Here is a 15357-nt window from a genome sequence, read left to right as displayed (position 1 = left end):
GACAGAACCAAATGTTCCTTTTTAAAAAGATTTTAACATAAAACTTACTATAGCATATTAAGGCTGCAAACTGTGGTACAACCCTTTTCTTTGCATCAGCGTAATTTCCAGTGATTCTTTTTTTTTTTTTTATGTAGAAGGCTCTTTTTTCTGAGTTTTGGACTTACATACAAATAACTAGAAGCATATTTTAAAGCATATTTTAGTGCCTGGTAGTGCTCATAAATCAGGTAGTTGTACTTGTAGTAATTTCTGTGAGTGGGTGTTCATGTGCGTGAGAAGATGTGCAAAATTGGACGGTGAGATGAGCCATGATGAACATTAAAGGTCCGGAAGCAGATCGATAGCTGGTGTAAATTGTCAGGGCTTCATTGATTTCAATGGTCCTATGATAAATACTAATTCAGCTGGTGCTAAAAAAAATGTCATCAGCTGAGCATCTGGTCAATAACAGTAGAGAGTGCAGAATGAGGTATTGGTGTTACCTCCACACTGAGCACCTGCATTTACCTTTGAATTGACTCTGCATGGTGCAAAAAGGTAAAATTCCCTGTTTATTCAAGTTTTTTGAAATCTCCTCTATTGGCTAGAGTAGTGCATGTGGAGAGAAAGATGCATATATATACAAGAAGGCATTTTCTCTGAGAAACAAATACTTACACGGCTTTTACTGCTGCGATGGCACTTTGATCTTCAAATGAAAAAAAAAACCTCAAACATTTCAAGATACTGTATGAAAATTACTTGTACAAATTCGTTGCACTTCTATGAGGTTTTTCATTGATCCCAATAGCAAGGGAAACCAAACTTAGAATAGGCTTTAATCCACAATTTACATACAATACTTAAATTCCTTTTAGAAATTAAAGCTTATTACAGAAATGATAGTTTCCCATGTGTACGAATTACTGAGAATTATAACATCAACAAAAAGGAAGGAAGCCAGGTTGCACATAAAAATCTACACTTCCTAGGCGATTCTCACCTTTTTTTTTCTAAATATTTTCCACCGGATAAAGTTCGTTAGTTTGTTCTAACCATTTCCCATTTCACAAAGTTAAGTTTTTACTGAATCTGTAAATAAGAAATCAATTATACAATAGCATTAACAGAACCTAAGAGAAAAGGGACTTTGTGCATGGCTGGTGGTTAACTCATTGATTCGGCTGCGTAGTTCTCTTGGATGCCTTATCAAATGCTGCTAATTTCTAGTCTGCATACAAATGTACTGACGTGCCAGAATTAAATCAAATTAGAATGTTTAGAGTAAAAGCGCATTTGCCATGTTTCAAATTGTTCATATTTATTTGGAGATCTCAGAAGGACATCTTAATCTTATAGTGTTGTTACTTCAACAGAAAAAGAAATTTTTAATGTTATTTGGAGAAAGTCCCTTAGCTTACAGACTGAAAAAAGCAGAACTGCTGCAACAGACATTTTGACAAAAGCTTTGAATGAAAAATAACAAAATCTCTGCAGGGAATTTCCCATTAATCTAATTTATTTGGGAGCACATTTTCACAATAATAATTAAGTTATCTAATGTTCGCTTACATTAAAAAGCAATCATCTGTAACAGTTCATTACTAGAAAAAAGGGGGGGAAAAAGGCCAATATTTTAAACTAACACCACAGGAAAAAACTAACAACTTACAAACATCAAAGGAATGCCATGATGTTTGACAGCTTCCTGTGAATTCAGCTGTTTCATCTCTTAGTGAAGTTGGCAACAGAAATTCTGTGCAGCGGTGTCTTTAAAGCTGTAACATGTTTATTTGTTAGACCTCTATTCATGCGTTTTTCAGGGTGTTTCAATAACCAAAATATCCAATAACTAAAGTCTTGTGACATAGGAATCCATGTTCAGTAGAGACAATGAAAATAACTACTACATTTTCCTATGGAGCATTATATTCGGGTAGTTCATCCATGCCTTGCAAGTCTTCAGTGGGTGGAGAATACCACGTATAACCAACTGAGATACCATTGAGCAAAATGCGGTTTTATCTGCTTTATTTCTCCTAGAGATGTCAGCACAGCACATTATATTGCCTGTAATTTTAATAGATAAACGAGACAATGATTCCGTTGTTCTTTTTTTCTCAAAATGGTAGATTACATTTTCTTAAAAAGGTCTGCAAACATATTTACAAAAGTATGAAAGCAATAAATGCAGGCTTCTTATGTTTTTACTGAACTTCCAAAGACTGACTGATATCCTAATTTTATTGGAAATCTGGTCCAAGGATGATACAAGAAATTAAATATCACACTCAGTTTTGCTTTCTTGTAGGCTACCGTGGAAAACAAATCAGACGGATAATTATTTTAAAAAGAACAAACTTATATTCCATGAAGCATAATAAAGAAATTCCAAAAGCATTTCCTATATTTTTATTTTGTTTCATCTTTAAAACATCTCTTGGTCTTGCTTAACGTTGTGTTAAAATGTGGGACACCATCTTACTTTTGGAAAGCCAGCTGCTGTAATGTAATTATAAAGTAGCCACTCAAATATCATTCACAGTATCTGCATCACAGGAATAGACTTCTTTTTCAAACGGGAGTGATAAAATTTGTGTTGTTGCCTTCATCTTTCACATTTTAAATACTGTTGGCTGACAGAAATAAAGTGTAGTGTCATGCTTGGTTTACCTAAATCGTTTATTTTGTAACTAATAAAAGTAAACAATTACCAGATACTGTATATAGAGAGATATATAGATATATGGCCACAAATAAACTATAGTAGAAAGTTATTTTGGTTTTGATAAAGTTAAGAAAAGCACATAAAATCATATTTCATTAATATCTTGTTTTATGGCCATCAATATTTTTGTATTTTTTTGTTTTGTTTCATCAACATAGCAAAATACAATCTTCCTATTAAACAATAATTATCAGATGGCAGACAATTCTTTTTATTGGTTTACATTGGCAGGTCACAGTCTAAAAGCACAACCACATCAGGCAGAAATTGCACACAGACCGCCCTGGATTTTGAAGACTATTTTTCATGCTTCTACCAAAAGAGCTTAATTTAAAACTGGGGACTGTAACACACACTAATTAAATACATAGGCTTCTTTTTTTTTTTTTTTTTACTAGCTAAATAAAATGACTGAAATTGCAGTACTTTATTTTGCTTTCAGCTTCAGTATTAACGATTGTGCTTGATGCTAGCAAACACGCTTTGAACTTCCTAGCAATCGTTTATGAAAGTTCGATCACCCAGATAAAACCCAGATGATTTTTTTTTCCCATCACGGAATACTGCAGATTTATTTCAATTAGGCCTGTTCCTTGGCTTTTTTTTGGGTGTTGGTATTTGCATTTTTAAGTTAATCCTGAAAACTAAGGGAGATTCGCATGTAATACTATGACATCATACAGACACAATGTCAGTATTTCTGTAAAGAAATGGTTGTAGGTGGGACTGGCCCATAAATATGCAGTTGTATTAGTTGTAGAAGGCATGTTCATGTCTTCAAAAACCAGACTGGTCTTAAGATATTACTCTTTATTTGAGACAGTTACCATTACTTCATTAAAAAATGACAAAACAGCAATAAACATTTTAGCTCTTTAATGAGCAAAGATCAGGTCTCTTAGCATTGGAATAATATTCGTTATCCAGATTATCTTTATTTCACTCAGTGACCAGTAATATGGCCAAGAAGTACAAAGTAATTTTCCATCAAGTAGTATACAATTTTTGTGTGTAATAAGCTTTCATTCTTGAAAAAGAGTAACTGAAAAGAAATGTTTCTGTTACTGCAGTTAGTTTGTCAGAGAAAGTTCTTCGCATTATCTTACAAACTATCAAAATTGCTAGTAATTTGAAAAAATGTAAAAAAAAATCACATAACTTTAGTCTAATAGAAATATAGTACAGGTAAGAGAGAAAGTATTTATCAGGGATGTGCTCTTAAGTCCATCTCAATTATTTCTTTTATATAAATGTACATCTGATTACATATACAAACATTTTGAAAGGACCGTGGTATATAATTACTGGAAAGCAACAGGGGAATGAAAAATTTCTTGTGTTTTTAGAACATTCATTTCAAATCACACAAACGTATGTAGTATTCCGATTTTAAAATTTCCAGTTGTTGGCTCTCTCCCCGTTCTTACATACCCTCTTTTTCTACACTGTTGCCATCTGGGCTAGAGAATTCATTCGAATGGCAAAGCTAATGTATAGCAAAAAGGGAATTAACTTTATATTAAAGTATTATAAGTAAACTTTGTAACATGCAACATGAGTTTAAACAATAAACTGAAAGGTGTAATCAGAGCGGTAATATTGGGGCATTTTTATATTGCAAAATATCGTTGCAAGTAAATTTTTGGACACACTTTACCTTACCAATTTGAACTAAATATACTGTAACTAAATCACAGCAAATTATAAATCCTTCATCAAAGGAGATTCCATTAAAGTTATAGTTATGTTAAAGTTAGAAATTACTTAGGTGGAAAGGAAAAAGAACATTAATAATACAGATTTTTTTTGTCTGGGATTCGTATCAGCGAGGGTTCACCACTGTATACCTAGAATGCCATAAATACCTTTAAGAACTGTTGCAATTCCTTCTTTTTCTGAAGCTACCATGAAATATTTTACTGTAATTACTTTTGCCCCTTTAAAAAACTTCTTTAGGTTGTGCCAATTGATGGAGAAAGCTTCTATTAAAAACTCCAATGGGATGAGAAGAATTTTAATTACGGCTTAATCAGCAGCACAGCCACCAAGCATATAAATTATCATGCACATCGTGCTAAAAATATCCAGTTTCCTTTATTCCCACAACTTTTATACTGACAGCACTTATGTGATAATGTTGTACCTGCCAGGCTGTAAAACTTCTTTGACTGGCAGATTTCAGCATGAGCCCCTTTCTAAGGCCTTAACAGCATTGGTGCTTTGTGTACTTATTCAAATATGTAAATATGGTCTACACAAGAAAACAGGTCCAAATAAAAATTGGTGAAAATTATCTGACATTCCATTAGTGTGTCCCTTGTGCATATTTATAGGTTTTTAAAATTTTCAGTCATAGTTCTTTCCTGTTTGTGTTGCACATGCCTAATTCCATTATGTAACTTAAATCTTCAAAAAATTAATACTTGAATGTGAATGAAAAAGTATCATTCAGGACAACTGCTTCAAGCAATTGCAAACAGTTGGGTTTTTTTGTTTTTTTTTCTTTTGTTTGTTTTGTTTGTTTGTTTCTTAAGTTCATTTGATATATGTACAATTCATTTTTTTCAAAACCCCAAAAGTTCTTGATATGTATATTCACATAATATTCCTCCATATTTAAATAGTAAGAGTCTTGTAGGTTGAAAGCCAAGTAATCTTCAGTAATATCACCTACTGTAATCCATCAAAAAATAAAGTTTGTTTCATCTTGTCTGGCTATACCCTGGTTGTTGAGTGTGAATGGGGGTGGGGATGAGGATGGGGCAGAGTATTGTTCTGTCCTCCGGTAAATGTATTGAATGTGTGTAGGGGTTGAATCCCTGGTATAGTGTTGGGGATCATTGTGATGGTGTTGGGTGTCATTAAGGGAATATCATCAGGAGACCTTCTCATAGCTAGCGTGTAGTCTGGGGGACAGGCGGTCCTAAGAACCACCTCATGTGGATGGATGGACTCACATTCATGATCCAAGTCAGTGTGCTTCATTTGGAGGGACATTATCTCCTCTTCTTGTGCATGGGTAAGATCATTGGTAGTAGTACGTTGTGGGCTACATCTCCTATGAACATCATGTCTCCGCTTGTCTTTTTTGTAGTACAATGCTGCAAAGGCCAAAATGTTCAGGAACAGCAAAGATGCACCAACTGCAATAGTAACACTCAATTCTGTTGAATAGTCCCTTTGATCCACCGAAAACGGGCTTGGCTGTTGTTTGGGATCATCTTGTTTGGCTGTAGGAAAGGCTGAAGTAACAGAAACAGAATTTTTCCTTGTTGGTCTGAAAGTATTATCAGTCGATGGCACTTTAGTTGTGGTAGAGGTATACTGTGAAATGTCGTTAAGATTGTGCAGATGAGGTACCAGTTCCAACCAAAGGTTCACTTTGTTGGCCCTGTAATGTTCTTTAACTCGTGGTTTTAATCCAATGTGAAGATACAGTTGGTCTTTCTGAGAATATCTGGTCCATGCTACTTCTTCAAAACGGTTTGGTTTTGTATGGATGAATTTTGTATCTTGCGGCACTGGTTGATTTGGGTCGCTAAAAAAAAATAATCTCCAATGTTACAAAGTATTTCAAAAGGAATTATAAAATTAACATAATTAAGATTTTATACCTAATGTTTAAGTCTGCCTTTGGACAGAGCAGAATGCTATTTCCTAAAATTAGAGGCCTTAATAATCTTGATTAGAAACAGCATTATGCAAATGAACCCTTCTTTTACATAGACTTCAGCAACTTCCCTAGTTCCCCAAAACACTAGTAGCTCTCACACTGAACTCTTTTGCTGCTGAGGACAGGCTGCCAGCAATGCGGAAGTGCGGACAAACATCTATGAGAGACCAGTGTGAGAGGACATCAGGCTTAGCTTTTCTTTTTTAGTAACGTAAAACTCATGAAGCTCAGCATTTCAGTTCATATGCAGTTATCTGTGGCCTTCCAGAGGTGAAAGACCACGGCAGGGAGTAACTCAGTATAACACACAGTGACTCAGAGCCCAATGCCCAAAAGTAGAAAAGTCTTTTGAACAACCAGTGAGAGAAGAATTAATGAAAACGATAAAACTTTTCAAGTTTAAGGTCACATATTTTATGGTCAGAAGTGTCAATTTAAAAAAAAACAACACACACATTATTAAAATAAGCTGTATTATATTTGATGCAATATTTATGTAATTTTCTGTCTCATGGGATGAAAATATTGTCGGTGCTCGGGTAAAGTCAGTTACTAGTGTAACCATTTTTAACTATACACGTATGTTAAATGCTCGGTTTTGCACTGTCCTGGGGATCCCTCAATTATTTTTGTGTACAAAGTATTTTTTTAATTTCTTCACGCAGAATGTTTGCAAAGATAATTTTTCCCTCTATTTGCTAGAATGTGTAAGTGTGCTGAGGGACATTACAATAAACATAAATATCCAACCCAAATCTTAATCTCTTATTCATCCTGCAAGCACAGAGGCATTCCCAAGGGAGATAACCGAGGGAAAGCACTGCATCATTATATCCTGAGTTTGGATACGGGACTATTCATTATCTGGTACTCACCCAGTTTTTGCAAAGTTTGTCCAGTAAGTCATCACCACCGCACTTAGCATGACATCATTTTTGGAGAAATTACAAGGAAATAATTCAGTAGGACCAATCATGGGGATTCCTAGTACGTAAGGAACCTCATCTCCATGGGCTGCATCTGCCCATGCAGGTACCTGATCTGTCTGGCAATGATGGTAGAAGGCATAGAAATATGTAGGCGATCCAAAATTTGAGTGAAGATCTGCTGTAGCCACAGCTGGTGCAACCCACTGGTGATCAGTAAACAAAGCCAGCAGTGTTTTCCTTCTGGTCTCAGGGTTGTGTCGATCTGCCCAGTCTGTGTACATAAATTTAATAGTTTCCCTCAATATATCTTTGCCTTCAGGATATCCGTATAAGTTATCGACAAAATTAGAAACGGCAAAGTCAAAATCACTAGCTGATATGCCATCTTCACTATCCACGATATTTTCAACAAATTTTAACCCTTCCCCTTGGTTAACTCCCAACATGATGTCGTAATTGAGGAATTCTCCTTGCTCCATCAGTATCTGAGGATCATCTGGTATCACATCGCCATCAATTACTGGTCCAAAGGCTATATGGTATCTTGCTGGTTGAATGTCCTGGTCGACAAGTTCTCTATAAGGCTTCTTCTGTAGACATTCTACCAATTCTACAGTGTCTGACATGTTGCAACCAACTTTCGTAGCCAACATCCTGGCGTATTTTGCAGGCTGAAAACTAACTGCCCAGCTGGAGAGAGCTGTTCCGCTTTGAGCTATTGCTCTTTGAAAAAGTCCTGTGGGGAGAAATATTTAAAAACTACTGAAGTGACCTTGAAACAGCTACACACTTGAAAGATTCAAAGGCGTTCTTTGAAACAATAGAAAACTTTTAGAGAAGAGATACTTGAATCTTAATAGTACTTAATACACAAGATGGTGAGATCTGACTGTCATTGTACCTATAGGTAATGTATACAAAACAAATGCAATATGCGCAGAAATTGAAGCAAATGATTCTACCTCAATGTAGTCCAGCTGAGGAACAGATTTTCAAAAGAAACTTAAGAAGAAAAAGAACTGGTGTTACCTTATGTAGGATAACACTATTAGCTTGAAAGAAATTCCTAAAGTTAAAGCAATTTATAGGTTGGAGGAAAAGCCAACAAACAAGTCTCTGAAATGGACTGAATTTCTGGATATTGTTCAAGCCATCAGCAGCATGCGTGCATACAACTGTGTCAACTAAACCTACTATACTGCTTTTTAATGTTTTGTTTGGGATTAAACTTGGTTTGAGAGGTGCAGTGCTTTTGAATTGTATATCACAGCAAAAGTTTACATTCTGGAGTAACAGATGAGAAGGTACTAGGCAGCTATTAAATTTATAAGTGTCTAAGAGTCAAGATCCTTTCTTGTAAGGAGCCTTTTTAATGAAGGTTTATAGTGATCACACTTACATAAAAAGGGAAATGATATATTTTACACTATTTAGCCTTGTAATTCAGAGATTTAAACATATGTTCAGTTATTCATTTAGGGGAGAGAGAGAGTATGATCTGGTGCTGCATATAAACTTGTAGCAAATCCCAAAGACTTCAGTGCAATTAATTTGAATTTATGCTGATTTAACTAGCACTCTGGACCAGGAATTCTACTCATAGAAATAACAAAATATGTTTAAATTGACATTTTCCTCTCCCTTCTGTAAGCATCTTTGAGCATATCATGGATGAAAGCCTCACTCCCTTGCAGTCAATGAATCAATCCAATTTTTTTGCTCTTGATTCTAACGCAATCGAAACTCCACCCTTGTTCCGATACTTCTTGAGCTCCCTTTGTGATGAGGCTTTGCCTTTTCCCACTCCCTTTGGGGAGGGTAGTTCGGGTTCTGAAAGAGATTTTGAGTCTGAACTTTGAGCAAAGTAATGCTCATCTCTAATCTTGGAAACCTAGACTGTATTTAGGTAATTGTGACCTTTCTGTTTTTTTGCATTTTCATGGAAGTGCATCCAGTTCATTTCAGTAGCACGTCTTCTGCACTAATTACTAGCAAATATTTTATACTGGAGCCTACCTCCTATAGCTCACTGTGGGTGATACAAAAAGGTCTATAGCATACGTAAGTTATGCTGATTTAAGATCTATGGGTCAAAGTTTGGTTTTAGTTATGCTGATAGGCACCTGGGGTAATTCACTGACCTTGGTAGAGTTGCTTAGGGACTGGAAGTGACATCTGGCCTCCCTCAATTTTGCTAAGAATGTATCTTTGGTCCAATGCTTGATGAATAGCTGGATACTCCCACTAAAGGAACTGGAGTGAAGGTGCTCAGCTTACCTCAGAATTTTATTCCAATAATGCAAAAGATAGCTTTTACTTTGATAAGTAACATATTTCTATTGATTAAAAACTTCCATAGCCTCTAAATCAAGTCAGAGACATGCCTTTACAGCCTCTGTTGCAGTACCAGACCCTGTACGCTCAGAAGTTAGTTGGAATCAGTTGCTGGCAGGAAACATTTTACAAGCTTCTGAGGAATTTTAAAATCATTCTAGACTGTATTAGGTCCAAATCCAAAAGTCTTAAAATCAGGTAGGTGTAGGGACTGAAATACATAAACTCAAGCCTCTCCTCAAATTTATGAGAAGTCATATCCAAGATATTATTTCCTTGTAAGATATGAGTAAAAAATATGAAAGAACTTGAGCTATAAAGCAGGTAAAAATATATTTGCATGTTTACAAGGTCAGATATTGAGCTGGTGTAAATCAGCTCAAAGTCAGTGGAATTACCGCAGAGGATCCAGGCATTGTAATGAATGTAACTAAACGACAAAATGGAATTTTCACAAAGATGTATTTCATGATACTTAATAATGTTTCTTTTTTGCATATTGTGTAAATCTATTTTTATTGCTTTATTACATATCTCTGAACAAGGACAGAAAGTGTAAGCTATGTATTAAGAAAATGCTGATATAAACACTATGGCTTGCTAAGTGATTAAATGTTGGGTTAAGTAAAAGTGGTCGTTCTCTGGCCATAAAGTTATCTTAGGAAATGAAACTAAACATCCCTCCTTCTGCTGAAGAATGCTTACGGAAATATTCCTCCTCTGAAACCATTTGGTGAAAAATGAACAACAGTATGAAAAATGATTTTCATTCTGTCACATAATTCCTGGCAGAAATTGGTACCACACAGGATGGAAAACTACATTTTTATCTGATAATGTGTATGATTATTATAGCTTATGGGCTTCAGACTGATGGAAAGAAGATTTAAATGTTCAATGGACCATATAACTTTGTGACTCCTATTCAAAGTCTCACCAGAGTAAATAATAATAATAATTTGCATATATTCGTCTACATTTTCAGAGCACCTTCTAAAGATGGGTGCTGTTCTGCCCACTTGCAGATGGGCAGCTATGAACAGCACCATCTTGAAATAGGCTGAATGCTTCCTCTCAACTACCACGGGATCCTTTCAAAGGGAAATGAAGGAAGCAGAGAGCATCCGAATTTACAGCTTATGAAAGACACTGGTTAATAATGTGAAACAAAAGTTTTTTTGAAAATGTTAAGATATTTGAAAATGTTTGAAAACTTGAAATAACTTCTCTTATTTGAAGCTGACCAATTTTGATTTGAACACTTTTTTTTAATGGCAGGTCTAACCATCCCCAAATGAAACATAAAATACGTGGGGGTGTGGCACACTGTTCTGTTTAATCCAAATTTCAATAAAGCATATTTTTGCTTTCTTATAAAAGAAATCCTCAAACATTTACTTTTACAATTGCATTTTAAGTACACATCCGTAAGCCCTCTCCAGTCCCTTCCCGAATCCTTTGATCTGCCATGTCGGCAAATTACTGCATCAGTTTCCTCAAACAAATTCTGCTCCTGGCAGAATTCTGGCCATGTGTTAGAATATGACAGGGTAAAATTTGCTGATAAGAGGCAACACATGTCTGTCCAGATATTGTAAATGTGGCATTTCGCATTAATGTCATGTTACATCAAGATCAAGATTAAGATCAAGTAAGAGTTAGGGGAAGATAAACCAGGTCTCCTCATTCAACCTTAAGCTAAATCCTCTATGACAAAAGTTATTTTTGTGAGTTCTGATGAAAAAAGAGGGTGCAGAGTGACCCTCAGATTACAGCGTAATGAGATGATGCTTACATCTCGTTCTTATAGGCCAGTTTATAAATATGTCCTATTTAACTGCAGGTAGTTATGGAAAAAAGGATTACATTAAAAATCAAACTGTGGAAATAGACTAAAATTTAAACCACAGTCTATTTTCCACTAGAGTTTTCTTGTGAAAGCTATATTTTTATCTCATTTAAAATAGTGTAAAGGCCTGATCTAAAGAATCTGTCACTTCCGTTGACCTCAGTGGGCTCTGCATCATGACTTTGGGTAAATGCAGCTCTTTTAATGTCAGTGGAATTATTTTTTTATGACTGGCCAATTAGTCCCCCATGGAGATACAGCAATATAAATTAGTGGAGGATTGTATGCACAGGGCACAGTGTGATGTCCCTGGTAAAACTAAACAATACAGATAAAAATGTGTGAAAACAGTGAGACAAAAGTAATGTGATCAATATGCAATAGCCATGCAAATGAGAGAAACTGTGTGGAACTCTGGTGCAAAACTCATAGGAAAAAAAAATTGGGTGCCTCAAACAGCATGTTTTTAATTTCCTGCTGTCTGCCTCAACTAGAGAGAAAAGGTGTTAGTTATGGAATAGGAAAAAACATATAGAAGAAAATCCATTTGCAACTTGGAGGCTTTGACAATTTTGGATCATGCATGCAGAACATTCAACTATTCTTTCATTAGATGACAGCAAGTGAAGTTCATGCACTTTCAGACAAAAGATTTCTGAACTAGATACGTGTTTCCTTCACAGAAAATAATAGTTTTAAGCATTTCAGCTGTTAGCCTGAAAAGAGAAACTGTGTCATTTTAGTTTTCTTTAAATTCTGCTCCTCATGAGAAACTAAACATGCCTTTCATGACAGTCTGAATATAGACGACCTCATCTACCGTGAGCATGACTGACTGCTCTTCCAAAAGGGGACACCCTTAGGTAGGAAAGAAAAGAGACAAAAATGATGCACCGAGAAAATGCTGTTCAGAGGTCTGCTATAAAGTGTTTCTACAAAGCTCCATAGGAAAAAGAAGAAAGTGACCAAAATTTAAACATGCACAGAAGAGCTGAGGGAGAAGGTGGCTTGTACAGCCTTTAAAAAGTTTGCTTAATATTGAGCTGAACTCAACAGTTCATAGGAACAAAGAGAATATACAGAGCATCACATAGTACTAATGGCAGTGGCATGCAGACACCAAAATTGTCAAAATTTGCAACCTGCATAATACCTTTGGTTGAATTGCTCCAACGGTTACCTTCAGAATAATGGGATAAAGTCAACAGATTGACGCATGAACCGCCTGCACCAGATCCAAAAACAGTTATTCTTAATGGGTCACCACCAAAGAACCCAATATTTTCACTAGTCCATCGCAAAGCTTGAATTAGATCAAGGAGGCCATAGTTTCCTTTTGCTGCTTGGTCCCCAGTGCTCAAAAATCCTGTGAAGGTAAATGAAAAAAGAAAGGGTTAGCAAGTGCTTCTCTACATCATACTGTTGCAATCTTCTAAGTAAGATTTCAAAAGTCTATGCCATTAAATATTATGCACCTACATGATCTTCCATATTCACTGGACAACAATTTGCAATTTTGCACTCTTCCTGAAACAAATTAGTTAGTATTCACTCTTTTGGCCATGATATATTAATGTGGGGAAGATGAACATACATCCCAGGCAAAATACTCGTCTAAGTCTTAACGGGTCACAATGTATTACTCCCAAAGACTTCATGGTGATTGTACCAAGTTTAAGAGTAAAGGTTTACCAAACAGATATGCTGCAGTCATTTTGTAAGTGATTTTGTCAACTGTGTATTGCACTTCTGTACTTAGATGCAGCCATGAGCTTTGCGCACGCCGGAGAGGCAACGGTTACACTTCTCTGTAGACTGTGTTTGGTTATGTCCCAGCAACACACTCTCTTTTCCTCTTTTCTCCCCCCAAAAATGCGGTTTATGTCACAGGACAAGGTGGGTTGAAAATGTGAGCAGCTCTCCGCTCCCTGAGGTCCAACCCACAGTCATTAACCTGAGTTAATTGAATCTGCATTAAATGGATAAAGAGAATTTAAGCTGTTCCCATGACCCCTTAACATCAAAAAGATAAGAGCTCAGCGGTAATCCAGAGAGCACAAGAATTGCTCCCTTTTACTCATACTGGAAGAAAAATGGCGGAACGTGTCAGGTGCAGGAACGACTGTTTTACACTTTACTCCCAGCAGTACCCTCATATTCAGTATTGCTGTTACTCTTGTCATTCGAGCCTACTGACTCTAAAAGGTGGACAATAAAAACTTTGAAGAAAGTCTCTATTGGTAGAAGACGTTGCTTTGCTTTTGGATCCCATTTGTTGACATTTCCAATTTTCTCAGCTTAATAAACAAATGTTGAAATAATACCAGCATTATGAAGTAGCCCAGCACCTCCATTTGCATACCAAACTCATTTAATGCTCACTAAATCGACAGTTTAACTGTTTTTCAGTACATGCTTTGTAGAGAAATGCAACCATCACAACAATTATTTCCACATTAATTAGATATTAGTGGGTCTTCTAGTCTCGTCAAATTTCTACTGATTTAACTCTCTTGAGTGCAGACAGCCTACTCAAAAGAAGTTTACAGTAGTTTTTCAGACAAATGGCTCTCAAAGGAGTCCTACTGTTTCATTATGACAATAAAAGCAGCTTTCGAGACATTTCTAAGACGACAGGCATGTGTACGTACACATATATAAAGTAAGGATTTAACAAGAATACAGATAGGTGCATGCATGTACCTATATTCATGTATATAATGAACATGTCATTCATTACTTTATTATTATTCTGATTTGACTTCCAATGGCGAGTTTACATTTGGTATTCTGTCGTATGTGTAGACATTTATACTAACAGACCTTCTTTGCTGTAAACTGCACTGAAAGCTAATTGGCCTCGCTGCCTCCGTAGTTGAGCTATGCTCCGTTTAGGGCGAGCAGCTTGCTTTGTGTAGGTCAATTCTGATTTTTGTTACCATGGAGAGGGAACAGGAAAGTGGCATAAGGTGCCAGGCCAGCAATTCTCCCACTTCCAGACCTAATGTACCAAGGCTAATGGGCATACTTCATTCACTGTAGCCATAGTAAATTGTTGCTCTGATACTAGACTTTAAAATAACCACTGTTCTACAACTAAAACCTGCCACATTTACTACTTAACTGCATCAAAAAGCAAAGTAGCATCACTACCACAGAAGAAAATAGCACCTTGATACTCAGGGAAAGCCCAGAAAGGAAGTCATAAATGTAATTAATTCATTCTCATTTTACTACTACAGCTCAGTACTGAGTTGAGATGAATATGATGTTGTTTTACTCTGCTTCACTCTCTTTTGTTTTCTTCTGTGTAGGCAGAGGGGCTGGTGTTCAGGCCTATGTGAAAGGATGGCCCCAGTAAAATCCTTCCTGCACAGAAGCACGCATTCCTGTCTTCACACTCCAGTAAAATGTTGTCCCCCATAAATAGTTTTTAAGGACATGGAGAGATGATGTCTTTGAATCTATGACAGCGAATCTAATGAAAGTTCCCTAACCAGTCTCACTGCCTTTGTCAGCCTGCTTGGAGTTGAGGGATGGTACCAGTGACTGTAACAAAATTAAAATGGAGGAATTTACGGGAACTACAGGATCCTGTGGCTGCACATGCTGCGAAAGTCTTCCCCTTTCTTTGCATAAGTATACGACTGACAAATCAGTTCATCATACTAAGCACGTAAGTGACTGTGCTGATTCAAGGGATTAGACGAACAACTGACAGTGGCGGTCCTCGAAACACAGGCAGCAATCAGAAGAGAGCAGTTACCACAACTGTGCCCTAAACAAGTCCCTCTTTGCTTTTTTCCCTTTCCCTGGCTTGCAGATTCCCTGAGCCTGGACAGGATCTGCTCTCAGCAGAGCT

At 36.4% G+C, this 15357-nt stretch overlaps 1 protein-coding gene across 1 annotated transcript in view; it reads right to left on the bottom strand.

Moving 5' to 3' along the window:
• Window positions 1-3625: 3625 nt before the first annotated feature.
• NLGN1 (neuroligin 1) overlaps window positions 3626-15357 on the bottom strand; it is a 327757-nt gene continuing 316025 nt past the window's right edge. Inside the window, exons 6-8 of the mRNA XM_010572906.1 lie at window positions 12649-12861; window positions 7259-8048; window positions 3626-6248 (exon numbers count right to left, since the gene is read on the bottom strand). Coding sequence (XP_010571208.1) covers window positions 5426-6248; window positions 7259-8048; window positions 12649-12861 — 1826 coding nt within the window. The 3' untranslated portion in view covers window positions 3626-5425. The remainder of the gene's footprint in view (window positions 6249-7258; window positions 8049-12648; window positions 12862-15357) is intronic.

This window comes from Haliaeetus leucocephalus, unplaced genomic scaffold (genome assembly GCF_000737465.1).
Source record: "Haliaeetus leucocephalus isolate CR32 unplaced genomic scaffold, Haliaeetus_leucocephalus-4.0 Scaffold362, whole genome shotgun sequence".
Taxonomy (NCBI): Eukaryota; Metazoa; Chordata; class Aves; order Accipitriformes; family Accipitridae; genus Haliaeetus; species Haliaeetus leucocephalus.
The sequence above is the reverse complement of the archived record's forward strand: the minus strand, read 5'-3'. Positions and strand labels throughout refer to the sequence as shown.